We start from the raw sequence: 19,999 nt of genomic DNA on the forward strand, positions 1-19,999 counted from the left end.
TGAACCTACTGTAGATGAACACATGCCTGGAATTTGAAGGCTCATTGGATTTGCGAAAAGAACTTTTCTTGTGCTTCTGAATTCTTCTTTTTGAGGAAAATGTAAAGAACATATATCACTGGCTAAGGCAAAGGTAACATTCTCACTCATGTTTTATTAACTTAAGAAATGATTAAACGAAAGCGAACGGAGGGTTTTTGGAGCATCCGTTATTTTTACGTCATGTCATGAGGGTGTATCCATTGGCTTGTGCCCTTGGAGTCAGTTTGTGCTAGTGTATTTGTTGGAGGGTCTAGCTGGAGTCACTGTCATGGTCGATGGATTGTCCTCACCAGCACAAGCTTTAAGCACCCCACTTAACCTCTCTGAAATATTCAGCACATTTGAAAATACAATCTGTTTTCATTTAAACAGCTTAATTCTTTATCCGACGCAGTGCGGTGCATGACTTGGGGGTTGTTTCACAGGAAAACCTATCATTAATTTTTGGGTGCCCCCTAGTCTGTCCTCGTGGGGTTTAATGGGCTTTAGCTTTTCGTCTAGTTATTTGCCAAGATGCTCGGCTACTCGAACAGTTCTTCCTTTCTTCATCTCTCTTTATTTCAGCTCCCATTTGTACAACCACAGCTACTTCATCACTGCAGTCATTGTCAAGAAGAGAGAAAAAAACAGAGCTCAACATGTGAGAAAGCCGCAGTGGTAATTGCGGACACAATGAATCAGTAATAAAACTGTTGGGTGACTAATAAAAACAGGCTGGTGCTGATTGGAACTCTTTTTAATGAATACATGATCACCCATTTAGAAACGGCCTCTTTAATCTAACTCTGCTTAACACTACAGCAGCCTGCCACAGTCTTTTATATATTGCAGGTTTTACTATTGTCATCTTATTTTCATTCAGAAGGGCTTTTTTTCACCCAAACAAATTATTATAAAATTGCACCATTTTCCTTTTCGCAAACTGGTTACTTTCATCATTTAGCATCAAATTATACTTTCAAATTCCTTCGAATTTTTGGCCCCCTGCAATTAAAACATCCCTGTATTTATTGGAGCGTAACAGGTATTAGTCCGATGTTGTATGGCTCACAAAGAGAAAAGCGTTTATAGAATTACCACCGCTGTCAAGGGTTTGTGTGTTTGTGAGGCACGAAAGAGAGCTGGCAGTAACTCTGTGAGAGATGTATGTGAGCGCGCACACACAAATACACACTGTATGAGTGTGTGTGTGTGTCTGTGTGTGTGTGTGCGCGCCGTGTGAACTAGGAGGCAGTCAGGCCTGTGGCATGGTCCTTTGAGAATGTGGAATAGACTGTCAGCTCAGAGGTGCTATTAAGATGACAACAGCTTTCCATTCACACGAGGGTCAGACCTCCTGCCTCTTTTCTCCCATTGTCACCTTCAGCCTCAAGGTTGCCACATTCAGATCCATTGGAGACCAAAGATCTCTCAGTTTATTCTATTAACCCACCCTCCCACACAGCCATTTACTTGGTCTACGCGTTTGACTTAGATCTTCGACACTTGCACAGGAGGGCAGATTTCGGTGCTAGCAGAGATGGCGCAAATTGCAGCCGGTTCAATTAGCTGTGACCTCAAACCCCTGTGTCCTTGTTTAATTGGTGATGCTGAGGCAGGCTAATTGTATAAATCAACTGGTAATGAGATTCCTGCTTGTTGTGAAAAACAGAATAATGTGGAGAAATGAACATCCTTGAGGTTTATGCAGGACTCTTTCTCTCTCTCTCTCTTTCCTCATCTACGTCTTCCGTCACATGCAGGGGAGGTGTAATGCTACACATATGGCCGGATAATAGTGAAATTGGGTGATGTTGGTGGTTTTGGTGCACCGTCTGTTTGTTTGTGTTTCCTTGGTGGTGCCGCTGTTGCTGGAGGACCTCAGAAGACCTGCTAGAACTAGCAGAGCGTGTAACTAAATAAATCATTAGTGCTCTGCAGAGAGAGGAATTAGAGAAAACAAGTGCTTTGTATGAAAGCCATTTATTAGTTGAATCAAACAGTGCAGGGACAGATTAATGAGGTATTAGAGAAGTGAACTCTAAACATTGTCTAGGATTGAGTCCCTCAGGGAGAGAGTAGAGTAACTGGAGGTTCTGCGGCGCTACGACTGTTTAACTTCATCTGCTGGGACTCTGACCGCCTGCCAGCAACCTCACTTCACTTTGCTCCTCTGACATCCTCTCTCTTACGTTTTTCTGTTCTTCTGCCTTGTTTTTACTATTTTTGTTTTAAATGAAGGCTTTTATTCAGGAAGGATGGATTAAATTGATTTAAAAGTGACAGCAATGAATTTTACATTAAAAGGAATCTAATTCTGAGTTTTGCCCAACACTGATATGTACACATTTAAAAATGCCATGTAAACTTAAATGCATTTTTTTGTTCTGTTGTAGGTAATTTTCATGAATTCAAAATCAACTCACCAGTGATCTTTGGGAGCTGGGGATAAAGTCTTTCTGTTTATGTAAGTACAAACCGTATATATTGAATCATGCATCTTGCTCAACATCTCTTGTGTATCGCTGCTCCATTAATGCCCCCTCCCCATGATTGCTGCTGTCTTACCATTTTATGTCTGTTTGCTGTAATTTTTAACTCATGAAACCACTGTACATGCTTCATCAACACAGGAAATGGTGGCCTTACACAAATGATTACAATGATGAGTGTGTTGTTTTGTTCTGCGTCACATTCCTAGAACTAAAATTGCTTGAAAAAGAGCTCACACGCAGAAGTGACTTATAAAATGTTACACATTAATGATTTTATGTAGATTACAGTCTTTTTATTACGTTTAAAAGGCATAAAGTAGTCATTTGAAAACTGATTTGCTTGTTAGCACCTAACTCCACATTCCCCCTAAACACACGCTTCCATCGGTGCATATAGAGTGAATCTATTCTCTATGCTAATACCAACTATGTTATTGGTACTTTCGGGCTGCCAGTTGCCCTCAATAAGAGCATTCACAGCAATGAAGAAAGAGCCTCTTTTAAAGAAACACAGACAGGGTCTTAGTAAACAGTCAATATACGGCTGCAGTTTTCTGCCACAATATGTCTTAAATGGGAGTTTTCTCTTTCCAGCATAGTAATAAAGATCATATCTGGCAAAGTGTTGCTCCCGGTAATGTTGAGCAAACAAGCTTCCTGAAAGTTAAGTTCATATTAATCTTTTTTCAAATGTCACTTCGATATGAGGTGCAGGACAGAGTTATATTAGTGTGCAGAAAGCCCCACTGTTGGCCCTGCATAATTAGGCCACTGAGAATGGCATATTCCAACTCAAAGTTCAGGGCCACACGCTAATGCAGCAGCTTTATCCCCGTGATTTCAAGTCAAACAGCGTCTTCAGCTCAGATCAATACTCTCTGTTACACCAGGCCAGGCGCTTTTTATTTTAGACGTGGTTGGTTGTAGTGCGTGTCGCCGGCGTGTTAAGTCCGTTCTGAATGGCTGTCAGAGGAAAGAGAGGCAGATCGGTGAATGGAGAAATAACAAAGGGACCTGGAATGATTACAGCTTTTGTCTGCTCACCTTCTAACTCCGAAGAGAAAAGGCATAAATGGAGACCTGAAATATTATTGAAAATTGTGCTGGGAACAATTGAGTTAACACTCTCGATGACTCTCCGATTAACCTCTGCTTCACAGGCGCGCTTTTGTCTTATTGTGTGTACAGTTTTTGTATCAGCAGAATTGTAAAAGTAATGGCAGTGGTTTTCGTCTTACCAGTCGGGAGGAGGTTACGTGATCTGTATCATACAGCCACCGCTACAGAACAGCTGCGGCCTGTATCATTCCAGGTCTTGTGAACACAGATATTAACATTGATATGTCACAGGGTCAGGTCTCTATTTAGGGAATGAAACGCTGATTGTTAGGCTGAATGAAGGTGAAAGGACCACTTGAGTTAGAACAGTAAACATCAGGCCTATATGCTGGCATCGCTCCAGCACTGAGGGTAACAGTGTAAGCCTTGTACTGTACATCAAGTTGGCGTCGTGTCAGCATTTAGACCGGTGCGAGTGTGTGTGAGAGTGAACTCACGGCAGAGCCAGCGTTAGATTTTTCCGTATAGAAAACTTTAACCTTTTTTTTTTGTTTTTTTTAATTAATTTAAAGCATAGTCATTTAAGGTTAGTTAGGAACAAATCTTTTATAGTAAATAAATAAACAGTAACTAGTTTTAAGCTACATAAACTATGTAAACTGACAACCTGAAAGGACATTTTGTGATTTCAAAACATATTTCAGTCATTTAAATGCAAAATGCTTTTACATTGAAGTACAACTGACGTGAAGGCCAAGCTTTCTGCGAGAGATACATTATTTTAAAGCTTTCAGTATGTTAAAAACATGTATATTTGTTATTTTTTTTCCATTTCACAGTTTTCACGCTGTTTAAATATGAGGAAGAGAAGAAATGAACCCGTCCAGCATTCTTTCTCTAATGCACCGATGCTTACCAGACCTATGAGACCTAACACACCTATTAATCTAAATTCCTTTGCAACTTTAATCTGCATGTTTAATTAATCACAAAATGAGGCAGTAAGTAATTTGGGAGAACGCGTGGCTCGCATGCGCCCGGTGTTTAATCACTCCTGCGCGAAGTCATTTGGAAACACCTGAGGAAGAGCGACGGCATCTGTTTGAACAGGCAGAATACACTCTTTGTCAGAGTGTGCCATTCATCTAATAAAGCTGCCGGAGCCTTCCTTCATTTTGCATTTAGCGTGTCTCGCTGTTGATGTCTCTGTGGGGCCGGTGTCTCCAGGAATGATTTTGTGCAAAAAAAATTAAATAAACAGCTCTCCTGGACCCCTAATGAAAATGAATAACCTTTGGGTGGTTATTTTCTCATCTATTAACAGTCTCCAGCTACAGTTCTTTCATTGACCCTCTTCTTGATTGTTGTCAGAGAGGCTGTTCAATAGGGTTCGGCATTTTAATTTCATCAGCCCCATCGGGGGGAAAAAATTATTTGTTCGCTTCTTTCCGCCCGATAGAACATAAAATTTCATCAGTGTGAATTTAGAATAAGATTTAATTGTTGGAAATTGAATTATTCTTGTGAAAGGAAGTCCTAAGGTCTTCAGACATCTGCGGCATGGTATCTGTCCGGGTTTTTTTATTGGTTTTCATGAGGTTTATTATTTTTCTGCATGCATACAGGTGTGGCCCCTCAATCCACAGGGTCATAAGTGATACATTTTTTCACATTAAATACACTCTATTCATTTGTGCTACATTCAGCTGGTGTAGTCTAGCAGACCAAGCTGACTTCATCTGAGGACCATTGATCATCCGGGGCATGAGATTTTCAGTGGTCTTCAATCACCCCGCCGTGACCTAACATCCCAGCAACACGCTGTCATGACTGGGGCAGTGGCCTCTGCCAAGGTTTATTCAATATATCGTCCTTTTGATGGCTGGATGTGCTTTATCTAATTTTCAGAAGAATTATACATAATATAAACTTGGCAGTCTTTCCTCGTCTCAAGGTAAAGACAGTAACCAAGGTAAAAAAGGCGTTCTCTTATTAGCTATAGATGGCCGTAGACTTACAGAGGAACATGTCATTAATCTCTTGGCTTCCACAGCTGGGCAGAGTAATGCATAACTAAAAGTCCTGTAAAATGAATTAATGATTCCAACCATGAACTTTTCTCCCAAAATGCCATGAATCCTCCAGAGCTGATAATGTGCCCTGACCCAGGGGTGTGAAATCCTTGTTATGTTGAGAGTTGCCAGTTAATTGATTTGCAAATTATTTAAAGTTTGTGGGGCCCAGGGGAGCGCTTGGCTCTAATGATGCCCATTCCCAGTGAGTTTCCTTCTCTCTGTATTCCACTGCCTCGGCGCGATTGTAATAAGCTAATACACCTTATCAAAGATTTACTGTGCATTTTTCCCATGTAGGAAAGGTGGAAATTTAGAAGTCTTAAAGCACTTAACGAGAGGGAAACTTTGGCAGTAATTTATCATTTCGCACAAATAATTAATCCTTCGCAGAATTTATAGAAATAGACATAAATGATAAAAATATATTTTTTTAAAATTCCTATTTAAAATAAATATGTTATTTTCTGTTGTGCATATGCATAAAAATATTAATTAACAATTATAAAACATAATTAACAAAATTCACTTTTTTTCACAGACATTCCTTATAACCTTATAACAAAACTATGCATTACGTCTTTTTTTTGTTGCATTTGTAAACTATCAACACTCATTTTTCTTTTAACACATTTTCTGCTAATTATATTGAATATAAAAAGGCATCTTGCTGTTTTGTATTTGCCAGCCACCTGCATGAAGTAAATCTGAAAAGACGGCTTGTTCTGATGTTCTGGACTCACAGCAACTTCGCAAACTTTATTAGAGACTGTGTGCATATCATTGTTGAGTTTATCTCTCTGACGTATCTTGACGTATTTTTTGGTTGTGGATCCACAAATCACGAATATATAAAGTTGAGTGACTTAAAGAAATTGTAGATTGTAAAGGCAGACACTGCTGAGGTCGTCTGTACACATAAAACATGCCCATGGCTATCTGATTACCACTTGACTCTTAGGAATATAATTAGCGCTTTGCTTCTCCGCTGCATATAATGGGGTAGATTCTCCCACATGCTTTCATTCACAAGTGCAATGCCCACCCAAACGTTTAGTGAGTCTAAGAGATTAAAATATGATTCACCTTGAGTCACTCCTGTCGTTATTTTTTAGTTTTATTATTTCTTTTTTTGCTACAGAACATCTTTCGCTATGCAACATAGCGGCCTTTAGAGTTTCTCATCTCACATGCGATGAATGAACGGCGAACTTGAAAGTAGTTTAACATTGTTACGTTTTAACTTGTTTAAATTTGTTCCGTCTGCTTCAACTAGCCCAAACGTCAAATGAAGCGTGGAAAGGAAAAAACAAAAAAACCTGTGAAACGAGGAACCGCTTCCGAGGCTTAATTGATTTGTTGCGCAGATGTAAGTTAAGGGAGACCTCACCTTTTGCAGGCCTTGTAAGTTTGTAAGCACACGGTAATGTGTCCATTAGGGGAGGCAGATGCTCAGCCGGTTGAGTTGTAGAGGAAAGGTGCATGGCGTCTAACCCACTAAGTGGCTGTTTCTCTTTGCTAATATAAAAGAGACCCTGAGCCCTCATTAGCAAGCGCTGTCATTCAGACACAGAGTGTCGGCCTGATTTAAATAAAATGAAATGAAGATAGTTCTTTCTGGTCCCCTGGCTTCACTCATTGCCATAAACATATGCTCTGTGCCCCGCTTCTTTCCATCTTATTTATGACTTTAATTTGTTGTGTGGGCTGCGCTGGAAATCAAATTTAATACAATCCTCCCAGGGACCCTGTCATATAATAACATGGTAATTTCTGTGTATCCTTTTGAAAAATGAGGAAATTAATTCTTCCTGACATGTTCTAATTATTCCAGTGTGAACAGGCAAATCCAGTTTCTCTTCTCTCTCTCTCTCTCTCTCTCTCTCTCGGATAAGTGTCAGAGGCAGGCGCACAGCCTCGACGGGCATCTAGGTGCTAATGCTGACCAGCAGTGCGTTTAATTTGAAACATGAGCAGACACCTTTCAACACACCTTCCTAATGTTGGGTTGCTTCGCACAAATTAATTCACTACTCCTCAGGGTGGGTGAGCGAGGAGGGTTAAGACTAAAGAATGGGACACCGGTGCTGTTAGCGAGAGTGTATTTAATCGGTGGGCTGTGGTGGGGGGCGGAGGAAGCCCCTCTCTGTCACGTCTTCTTTTGTGATGCCGTATGGAGGTGTGTGCACACGTGTGACAGGAGGACACCCGTGAGACGTGTTTGGATCTGTGGACAGAGGGGATTTTTTTCCTCCCCTTCCCGGCACTGTCAAAACCTTTTCACACCTTCCGTGGCTCAGATGAGAACGGATGAAATACTAATTTAATTAGACTGTCATCACTTACTTCAAAATATAGTGTTTTCACTTTGCTATAGAATCTGTTTCTGTATTTTTTTTTTTTGGTCTAAACTCGATGTGCTTGTTCTCTGTAGTGAATTCATGCACTTAGCAGATACTTTTATGCAGGTGTACGTAACTATTTTTTGCACCCTGGGAAATGAAATGAATTGAACTGAAATGAATTTTGGTGTAGCACTAGATATGCCAGCTGAGTAATGGCTCTGAGAAAAAAAAATGTGTATTGAAGCAGAGGATGTGTGTAGATGTTTCAATGCGCAATAATGTCAAAATTGTACAGTATTTATATTCCAATTTGTATAAAATACATAAATATATGTGTCTAATAAATAAATAATACAAATATTTAAAATAATAGGGTAGTATATTAATAATAATAATAACCATAATAACAATAATATATGTTATTCATTCATTTGTTCATTCATTTATTTATTTTGTCACAAATAACACACACACACATTTTGTCTAGGCTGAATATTTGCTTGTGAATGACAAAGGCTAAACTCCCTATTACATCCTCAATTAAACCTTCCCTATTACAGTTCACCCCAACACAGTGTGCTTTCAATGAGCGCTCAGATGTAGGCACCGGGAGATCACTGGGTCGTTTTTAATGGCACATGCCATCATTTCATTTTACCCCTTTTTCCAAAGCACAGGCACGGTAGCTTCTGATTGGTGTTACCAGTCCAGAAACAGTTGATCAAATGAGCAAAAACACAGTGTGTTTCACATCATGCTGTTTTCTAATACCTGTCAGCGAGTGACATTCTGAGGAAAAATATCCCCCTTTTTCCGACTAATTACGAATAGTGTTTAAGGCCTTGTGATGGGAAAAATAAACAAACAGAAATTGAGTGAACCTTTAGATCGGGGTTAAGTCCACAAAGGCCTAAATGATTGGGTGTGTGTGTTACAAAAGACCTCCAAGTGATGACGTTACATGTGCTGAAGAATAGAAGAGCTTTATAGTCTGTGGGTGTGGTCGGGTTGAGTCTGCCTCGCTCTGATTTGCTGAGGAGAGGCGTCGCCACGGCGTCGCATTAACAAATCAGTTTAATCAGTGCCATCTTGACATTCTGAAGGAAGTCATGGTCATCTTCTTCATGGAATAAATGATTCGTCTTGGGTACTTCACTCAGTTTTGTAGCCTCAAGACTTTAGCAGTTAATCTGGTTTGTGGGCTTTTCTTGTGAATGAAGATGTAGCAAGATGTTTTTTCTTTCTGTCCTGAATGAATTTGTCTGGCTCTCAGTTCCCCCCCTCCTGCTGTCTGGAGAACATCTATAGATCAGTTCTGTGGTAGTATGTAGGATAAGTTTAGTCACGGCATCGCTGGGATCTCCATCTCCGTGCGCGAGCCCACCCACTCTCTATAGCACTACATTAATTCAGCCAGTCAATTTGACTGAAAGTTTGAAATGTGCACTGCGTTAGCGAGGGGGGCCGTACAGAAGCCGTGTTAATAGCGAGGGCTTGTTGTCCATATGGTACTGTTTTAATAGAGCACATTTGTTGCAGATGGTGGGAGACTTCGCTCGGGCAGAAGCGGTTCTTGGCAGGTCTCGGGCTCTTTGGAGAAAAAGGCGCATGGAGCTCAACTTTTAACGCTGATGTTGATCTTCGCTGTTTTTCATTCAGCAATCCGTTGCCCTTGAAACATGGTCTGTTCTAAATTTAAGCCTCGCTTTACTCTGTTTATTTATTTCTTTTCGATATGCTGAGACAATGCTGTGTGGCTCAGTCACTTTTTCCTCGGCTCGGCCTGTAAACCGCAGCTAAATCCTCACACAGGGATCCTAGTTGTCTCAATTTCTGAGTTATTTTTTTTTGAACTGCAGGAGAACGCTGAGGTAACACAGCAGCCAAAGGGTAAGAAAACTGAGGGAGACACAGAGAAACTAATCACTTGAATGCTACTGCTTCATTGATAATGTCTCACTTTATATTAGACTAAACAAGGTGTCCATTATTTAGCCATTATTATTATTATTATTATTATTATTATTATTATTATTATTATTATTATTAATAATTGTAATTGTAATAATTGTAATAATAATTTAGCTTTTTTGTTACATTTTATATATAAATTAAATTTTGCTTAAAGAAATGGAAGCCCCTTTTATAATCACTGTGGCATTATTTTATAACACATAAATAAATTAATATATAAATTAATATATAATATATACAATTAAAATAAATTAATTATTCAATAATAATAATGATAATTATATTAATAATACTTTTTGTTTGTTTTTGAAGTGCAATGAGACCTGGACACATTTTTATATGATTTACCCATAAAGTGAATAAAAAAGCCAAGTGACTGTATTGTGCCAGAGATCTCACTTGACATTTATAGAGTGTTATTTTAACCAGTCAATATAGAGACATGTTGCATATTCCTCACTCTGTTTTATTTAGCATATTTTTAAGCAGAATAAATAGACCTGACAATCAAAGAACACTTATATCTCATCTCTTCTCTCTCTATGCTCAGAGCGCGCTCTCTGAAAGAGACAGACACTGTCAGCATGCGTGTGTTTTTGCTGTCTTCTAGCTGCCCCCCTAATAAAAGCAAGAGTTAGAGAGAGAGTTGAGAGGAGGGTGTGCGAGTATGTGTGTGTGTGTTTTAACACTCTCTCGGAATGGTGAGGAGACACGCTTGATTGCCTCTGTTGCGTTTTTACTGTTGTTTTCTCGCGTTGTCACTGCTGTGGCAGCACTTGGGTATTATGTGAGCAGAGCGCCCATGGCCGAACAAACTCCTTCCCCATCCCCCAAAAGCCCCCAGACACCTGACTGTGAGAAAAGTCTCAACGGGTCCTACGGGTCCTCTGGCCTGCTAAGTGCTGGCCGGCCTGAAAGGCGCAGTGTCCTTGGGGTTCTCTGATCTCACTCTTTCCATTCTCTCAGTGGCTTTGTGTCTACCCGTCCACAGCAGCATAACTTGCCATCGAGAAAGAGAGAGAGAGAGAGAGAGAGAGAGAGAGAAAGAGAGGATGAAGGGAGGGGAGAAGCATGGGGCAAATTACACCCATGTCACTGAAAGCGAAAGCATTTAGAAGGCAGAAGACTGGATGTCTTTTGACTCTGATGTGTCTCTTATTTATGATGATGATGATGTGAGAGAGGGAGTGGGGTGTTAGAGCATGAGAGAAATCGCTAATTAGTTTCAGCACTTGATGAATTCCTGTTCTGCAGGATTGCATAAAAAAAATAAATAAAAAAATAAAAACATATCTGGAGATACATCATCTCTGGTTTTAGCTCCAGAAGGGACCAAAAGTAAGATACCTGATGCAGATTTGGAACTTGTTGTTGTTGAGCTGCACCGGGTGCCGTGGGTGTAGCCTACACACACACACACACACACACTACATATATCTATTTGTGGTGAAATGTATTATTTTATGAATTGCAATTCGTTATGTAAATAATCTATTAATTATATTGAGTATTCATTAAAGCTATATATGTATTTACTTTTAATATTAAAAAAATATTTTTAGCAATAGATTTTTTTCTAATTGCTTTTGTATATAATTAATTAAATGAATATTAAATGTAATTCATTTGGTTTTAAATAGATAAAAAAGCCTGAACTAATGAAATCAATTCTGAAAAATATGTAAAAGTATGTAAAGCAGTAGTTAAATAAATATGACATATGACATTTATTTTACAGTTAAAGATAAAAAACTATATTTTTGTTATTGCAGTGTTCTGTTTTTTATTACTTTCTTTACATTGTCTTTTGCCCAGCAGTTTGTTTTACTATACAAACAGACACTTGATCTTTCTAAGTCATATATGTATGTATGTCTTGTAAAGACCAAAAACTGAGAGTAATAGAAACCCTTTGGAGACAATTTCCAAACATGTGCTCCCAAATTTGCAGCATTAGACTTTTAGAGCAGCCTCTGCACGTGGTGATATCATGACCACATCCTCCCGCCTCTCTGTGGGTACGCGGCCCAGCATTGGCTCAGAGTTGGCCCTGTGTGGGCCCCTGTGGTCCAGCTCCTAGAAGCCGCCGCGGCCCCGCCACACATGGTCCACAGCTGGACCACCACACGCTGCTTTGGGAGGAGCAGCGCCCAGGAACCACTGTCATACGATAACATATCATCAAAAACGGGACTGGAAAACCATGTACGCTAATGACAAATGTCTGTTTCTCCGAAAAGACGGATGAAAAGCTATTAGTGGAGCTGTGGGGAGTGTTACATCTTTGTTCTTGCGTTTGGTTTGGAAGATAAAAATGTTTCAGGGACAGTCGAGGATGTGTTGGTGGTTTTGTCTGTTTTCTCCCCTCTGTTACTGTTTTAAAGTTGCCATGCTAACTTGTGCTCGCTCAGTTACAATGGCTCTCTGTGTATTTTTCCTGCTACAGAACCCAAATGCTGAACATGGAGGGCTTTCTGCGTAGCAGCTTTTTACTGAGGTTAGTTGCTTTAGTTTTTCTGTCGTTGCCACAGGGGGTCCGACGGGCTGAATTCATCTGTCTTTTCACAGCTCCGATATCACACCACCTAGCATTAGCCGACTTGTTGGATGATGTGTTGTCTCTGTCTGTGTTTGTTTGTGTGTGTGCGTGTGCAAGTTTTAACTCCGAAGTGCAACTTCTTCACAGTCCTGTCCTGCAGATAATCAGACTTTCCTCCCTTCATGCCCCCTGTCAGTCAGCGAGTGATAGACGGGTTTCACCCCCCCCCATACTGCATGCACATGTCTGTCACATTTCCCTCAGTCCCAGCTCCCTGATCGGTCGGGTCGCAAATGGGAAGCCGCTTGATTTGTGATTCTCACCATTTCCTGTTTTGTGTGTTTGTGTTATAACTGCAGTCAAAACGAGTAAGGACGCCATTACCCCATCCCCTTCCTGTGATTCTAATTAAGAATTTGTGCTATGTGTCTGTGTGTCACCGCGCAGAGGAAGTAAATAACAGCGAGTGTGTTAGCCATTGGCTGTTCTCTCTCTGTGCAAAGCACCTTCCACACACTTGAATTGCTAGCAACCCTAATTAGTGATCTCTCATTAAAAACAGCAGCAGCAACATCTGCCTTTCAAAGCTGCTGTCAGCCAAACTTTGCTAAAGCTAATGAATCCCCTTTGATTTTTTTTTTCAAAAGGTCATTTATTTGATTAAATTAATAACATTTTTTATTCTCTTTCCAAGCTGTCAGAATATGTAAAACAATGAATGCTGTTTAGTAATTAATGAAATTTATGTTGAGTTTTTAATAGTTATGAATGTATTTTAATGGATATTCATTTAAATTTCAGATTTTAAAAAAAGGCTATATTTTTAGGAGTCATTGTTACAGATTACATGTGCGTATTATAATAGCAATAAATTATGCGTAATTACATGCAAGTAACCCTAAACCAAAGCCGATCCTGACCCTACCTATATTGTAAGCACATGTAGGTAATTGATATTGCTTAGTTCTTAAATGTATAATTACACTATAATAACAACATCTTAAAATAAAGTGTAACCAAAGCTTTTAAGTCTTTTACATTTTACTTATTATTTTCCAAAAAAATGCATGTGAATATCTTTTCAAGTGCCTCATTTTTGAAGCCACCGTATTTTTTATTTTGAAAAATGTTTTACAAGAAAATATTTTAGTTCTTCTACTTTAAAATGTCATGTTTAATTTAACGTTTCATTTCTTTTAATAGCTGTGAAATTTATTAGCAATTTCTAAATGAAACTTGTTTCAAAGGAGATCCTTTTAGTGAAGTGACTCCTTCACTTAAGTCATTTGAAGCTAATTTGTACTAAATGAACCCGAATGAGCAGAATAGACTACCTCTGATCCTTCTGCATAGTCACATAAAACGGCTGCAGGATTTGGCCCGAGACAAAAGTTTTCCAGTGCATTTGTGAGTGATCACATGCTCTTAGGACAGTCTATGGCAGAAAAGCATGCATACTTCATTGATTTACTCCAGTTAGATAATCTGTAAAGAAACTTCTAATTATTTTACTGTAATAGTTTTCCGTTGTCATTAAAGCATTCGTGCAGCTGATTTGTTGGCAGACATGTGACCCACTTATATTGCCGTTGGCAGCAGGATCTGGTAGAGCATGCTGGATTATCGTCAGCACAATGATTTTATCTGCCTGTCTTCATCCTGTAATGTACAGTATGGAGGATTGTGTTTGACTGTGGCCACCTGTTGCAGGGGGATAACTAAATATAGAGAGGAGGTATGGGGCAGTAGTTTAAGACAGGTCAGAGACACCTTATCACTTCCTCTCTAATCCTCCAAGATGTTCAAAACTTTACCAAGGAAGTGTGCTGAAATATAGATCACTCACTTTTAAGTTCACCCAGAAAGGATATGTTTTCCTTCATTCTTTACAATCACGTGATTAAAACTGAAATAAAAGCCTTCAATTCCTAAAAAGCATTACATGCATGTTCTCAGTGCTCTCCCTGTCTCATTGCAAAGTGATATGTGACAGTGGGGAGACATTTTGCAGATGAGCAGTAACATACATAAGCTAATATAGACCAGACCAGGAGGTTATTACCCCCCCAAGAGATCATAAATTACTCACAACAGAAAATGACTTTCTACTAACGATCTCTAGTTTGTAATAATATGTACTGTACCAATAGTCAGACTGAGACACTCTCAACCAATCCTCATTTAAATGAGTTTAATGCAGTCATCTTGAAAATTTGAATGAATGATTGGTTGTTTTATTTTACATATATGTATATATGTAAATTATATATAGAAAATATTGTGTTTATTATGTTTATTACGTGAACAGTTAAGACTCTTTTTTTCTGTTTGGAGGTGAATTAAAAAAAAAAACACAATCAAAATATAAATTTTCATTTATGTGCATACTGCACAGTGATGTTTTGTTTTATCATATTGAATAATTGATAGCTGGGAAGTCTGGCATAAGGCTGGGTGAGTAAGAGTGAGGGAGGGAGAAACAGAACGAGGAAAAGTGTAAGAGAGAGATGTCTCCAGCAGTTCTAGGCTAATCCCAGAGGAGAGGACCTCCTCCTCCATCTCTGCCATTATTTGATGTAATGAAAGGAGAAAGTGTGTAACAGCTAGATTGTTAATTAATTTACTCTAACAAGATGAAGATAAATGAAGCACACTGAAGGTTGACTAGGCAAAGGGGGCCCACTTAGCATTCCCTCTCCCCTCGGCCTCTGCTCGCGCGAACAAAGAGCCGTTCTCACACCAGTCAGCACATGAGGATTCAAATGACTAACTGCCTTCATCGCTCTCAAAAACTCATTTCAAATTTTACTCAAACTTTCAGTTCCACATTGACCTAGATTTGAAAGACGAAGAAAAAAAAACGGAAAAAAAAAATCTCTTAAGTTTTTAATGTGCTGTGATTTAATCGGATTACAGCACTTCTGGACTGTCGCTCATTTGCCATGCATGCTGATGATTAATTGATATTATTCTCTATGGTTAGTTATTTTGTTTATAGCTATCAGTCACTTCATTGACATGTTTGCGTTTGGCTTATGAGCCTTATTTTAGTGACAGCTGAGCTGGAAAGTTTCAACCTGGGCTTGTGCGTTGCTTTAATGTAGTATAGAAGCAGTATGGCAGGGTCATTTTTTATTGATACCAATCTACACAGAGATAATTCTGAGTAAACACGGGCTCAGATCTTCATGGGTCTAGCACACGGAGGCTACCTAAGCCTCCTTTGCCCAAAAGACGTTCTTCCGCGGCCCAGCCCCATTCACTATATGAATAGCAGTGGTCTAATGCGGATTGGTGGTTATTTAAGCGTTGAGAGAAAGAGGCCCAGACACAAAAAAGAGAGAAAAGCCAGACAGTTGTCTTCATCCAAACCTTTTTTTTTAGCTTTCTATCAAGGACCTTCTTTGCCAGACAATTCAGCAAGGGCCCCGCATGGCAGAGCAGACCAATCACCGTGGCACCCATTCTATGCTCCTTTATTTTTCAAGTCGCCAACAATAGCTTGTTGATTGTGTGGACAACACCAGCACAATTACCTTCTCTGTTGTGGTGGCCGAGCGGCGTTTTAAAGTCCGCTCTTCCATAATAGAATCATTATTGTTATTCTTATAGCAGGGCCTCAGGAGAAGGAATAGCTGCTCCCGGTATGTCATTATTTTGCAAATGTTCGATTAGCTCATCATGAACTGTGCAGCAAGAATCACAGCTAATTAGACAGAGGGAGCGTTGCCGCTGGCCCCTCCAGCTCCTGAGTTAAAAGGTACCACTTGATGGGCCAATAATATAAAGAAAGGTGGTAAAAAGAGGGATTAGAGCTGTTGCCGTAGTAACTCCAGCTTCCATCTGCGAGACGAACAATGGACTTGTGTTCCTCCACCACCTTTGATTGAAAAATAGAAGCGAAAGAGCTAGCGCTCTGAAAGGACAAGACCCTTTTTAACAACAAAGTGGAATTCTGGCCTAATAGGCTCTTTGGTAAAAGTTGTTTGGTAAGACCAGGGAAGGATAGCGAAGATGAGAGGTCGTCACGTAATCCGAAGACAGCAAAGGTCGGTGCCCCGAACAAAAGCAGTTTGTTTTGGGTGTCACGTTTGCTCGGCGCCGTCACGGGTGCGGGACCTGCAGATTGGCTTCTCTCGACGTGTCTTGAAAGGAGATGGAAAGGGAGGAGCAGAGGGAAGTGATGCAGTTTAGCAAGCAGGAACAAAAGTGCTGCACGGCCAAAACCTACTTGTTCCTAACTGACTCTGAATAAACACTGACTAGATTTACGCCTAAAATCTGGAAGAAAATAACTTCTCCAATTAGAAGGAGCTGTCAGATGTTGTTTGGACGGCCTCCAGTCATTCCCATCGCTATTCCCAGTGCAGTGGTGTAGAGACGGAGGGAGGGAGAGAACAGGTTTCTGCACGGCTCTGTTTGTTCCTGGCACTTTGTTCGCCTGATAACCACGGCCTTAGCAGTTTTCCTGCCTGCACTTAACTTTTTTCTTCCTCTGTCTATATTTATAGTAAGCGTCCAACATAAATAGGTGCATATCCACAAATAATATTATTCTGACATTCCACAATTGTACTAGTTTATCAGATTTGACACAGACTTGACATCAGATTTTAAATGCCGTCGTATCATATTACTTTTTCTTTTAAGTAAAAGCTTAGTATGGCTTTTACTGAAGTGCAATAAATATTTAATAAACACAATAAGTAATAAACAATTATTATAAAATGTGTAAAAAAAAACATTTTATGAAAATCATTATTTGTACATTTTTCCAAGCCGTTTGTCCGTCCTTCAAAAAACATTTGTCATGCAGTTAAAACGAACAAAGAGCCATTAGGGCTTTTTGTCAGGGACAATATGTTTATGATCTACAATCTCCGTCCCTCCGTGTCCCTTTTTCATTTTATATCCCCTATTAGCAGTGGAATATGTCCGCTCACATTAACCTAATTTATGGTCAGGGCCACTGTAACAGCAGCACAGGTTAATGAATTTGGCATTACTGAGTAACTGTTATTGAGGGCTGAGGAGGAGCCCAGCAGATGGGAGAGATTGTAAAGCTCTCTGCTTTGCATGACGACAGTTGAAAGAAGGATAGCAAAGGAAATGATGATAACACGTGATGAACCCCTCCACCCACCTGCAGAACAATTGTATGTAAACCTCTTGTTTTCTGCCTGGATGTTTCTGACTCATCAGTTCATGATTTGCAAATCATGCACCAAGGCTGACTCAGCTAAATCTGAATGGAATTGTTATATGATTGTCTTTTAATTTGAGCGAATCAGTTTTCATTGGAAAACTGTGATTGTTTAAGCCACCCTGGAATACAGACATTTTGACAATGGACCTTTTACTAATATTTTCCCTGCTTTTCCAACATACTTTCTTAATTACGAAATTGGATTTCCTTTTTTCCACCCACACATCAAAATAAGTATAAATGTAAAATGTTTAAAATATTTCATCTCTCTTATTTATTTTAATCATTATTCTAAAACAAACGCAAATATTTTAAGTGCACTCTTTAATATATATAATTCATAATTACACAAATCTTACTTAACCCAGTATTGTGCACTCTCATCTTCTGAAGTAGACATACTTGAACATGAGTTTGCCTCAGATGTTCCATTCACATCGATACTGTTTTTGGCTCACAATAATATGTTGTGACATGCCAAACGATTCATGATTGGCCATTACATCGTCCAACACAATGAGTCTTAAGAAAACTGCCTGTGATGACTCACGGATCCTTGAGCTTGTCTTCCAGCCATTTCATTCTTCCCTCCTTTTCTCTCTCTCTCTGTCTCTCTCTCTTTCCCTCCATCAGCATCTTTTATTCCTCTCTTCTGCTTTCAAGGCACAAGTACTTCCGCTCTCTCTGCCTCGACACAGTTGTGCATGGCTCACCAACCCTTTCAATTTAGATTTCAATTATCATGTTAGTTTTGTGATTAGATTGTGTCCTCCAGGAATCAAACCTCGCTCTCTCTCTCTCTCTTCCCCTCTGCAATCAGATTGGATCTGATGAATTGCGGCTGTAATTACGGAAGTTATTGAATATGCAGATCGCTGATGACTAGCAGTGTATCTGTTCATAGTGCATTAACTCTAACTGTATCAAACGAGAGGCTTGTTCAAGACCCACTCAAGTAATGAGAGAGGGCCAGTGGATGCCATTAGCCAGAAATAATAGCACGCTTGAAAGGGGCGAACTCAATTAAGACCTATGCGGTCCCGTTATGGTGCCTTTGTTTTATTCCCTAAGTGTACTCCTCTGTGTGTGTGTGTGTGTGTGTGTGTGTGTTTGTATGTGTGCTATAAGATGAAGTTTTACAGCTTGCTTTCTGGCCAGGTCAGCTGATGAAGCATTGTGACCAGCGGTTTTGCTGTAAGTACACAATGAGGTCTCAACTGGGAGGTTATGAATTGCTCAGCGTGAGGTATTTTCCCCCGGCTGACTCTGACTGGACTTTTTTAAAGGAACCGCGATGCAAACCCTGAGCCTGATAGGTGGCAGTCGGATAGGGAAGGGTGTCACAGTTAGAGAGAGAGAGAGAGGGAATTTGTAAAGTAAGTGCTTGAACATTGTTGAATCTGTTGCCTGTCTCTAAACCTTGGCCTCTGGGTCCACTACATAATCACTCACACACACAAACACACCTCCTCTCACCCTGCGTATGTCAAGCTGCCCTCCCAACAGTTTAATAGCAAGGGTGCTACAGAGTGCTGTAATCTACACTTGACTCCTGAGCTCATAATGTGACATACCACATTACACAGAGACTCAGAGACAGACAGATGCTCACTAACTGGCCAAGAGATACTCAGTGTTTTAAAAGTGGAAGGCCCAGTGAAGTGGTAGCATTAAATTACCTAACCTGTCAGTCACAAACTTTTTCATTTTTTTCTCCCTTTTCCCCTTAAGCCAAGAGCAGTTAGAGCTTGAACTACTAGTATGCTAAAGGGGTAGTTCATTCAATGACAGTTTATTATTGCATTCCTATTTTCTTTTTTTTCTTCCTTTGTGAAACACAAAAGATGTTTTGAAATGTGTTCACACTGATCTTTTCCATGCAGTGGCAGTTAAAGTTTACAGCTTTAAAAAGCCTTAAATATATAAAGATGCATGCATATATGTGTTTGTTAAATTTGTGCTGTTTAATGTAAGGATTATTTTATTAATAGAAAAGTAAAAAAATGGAAATTAATAAAAAAAAACACTACAACCTTTTAAACAGTAGTGTATGTCATCAGAAGACTTTAAATAAACTGTAGTATGTATTATGTATTACGTTATAGTACTTTTTGTACTTTTTGTTGAGTCTTTTTTTTTTGTTTCACAGAACATTACATGATGGTGAGTAAATTATGACAGAATAAGCATTTTACAATTAACTGTCTCTTTAGACTCTTGGACTGCCACAGCACTAACATATAGAAAGAAATGCATGATGAACCTCAACCCAAGGTAGCGGTTGCATC

General features: G+C 39.5%; 1 protein-coding gene across 7 annotated transcripts in view; it reads left to right on the forward strand.

Moving 5' to 3' along the window:
• Nucleotides 1–19,999, forward strand: part of sox6 (SRY-box transcription factor 6) — a 143,508-nt gene that overhangs the window by 18,316 nt on the left and 105,193 nt on the right. For 5 of the 7 annotated variants that reach the window (XM_043244134.1, XM_043244138.1, XM_043244135.1 and 2 more), the window contains exons 3-4: nt 2,418–2,488; nt 12,413–12,463. In XM_043244134.1, the coding sequence (XP_043100069.1) occupies nt 12,420–12,463 (44 nt within the window). In that variant the 5' untranslated portion in view covers nt 2,418–2,488; nt 12,413–12,419. The remainder of the gene's footprint in view (nt 1–2,417; nt 2,489–12,412; nt 12,464–19,999) is intronic. The other 2 variants (XM_043244142.1, XM_043244143.1) reach the window with 1 other exon arrangement.

The sequence above is a fragment of the Puntigrus tetrazona genome, chromosome 7, assembly GCF_018831695.1.
Source record: "Puntigrus tetrazona isolate hp1 chromosome 7, ASM1883169v1, whole genome shotgun sequence".
Lineage (NCBI taxonomy): Eukaryota > Metazoa > Chordata > Actinopteri > Cypriniformes > Cyprinidae > Puntigrus > Puntigrus tetrazona.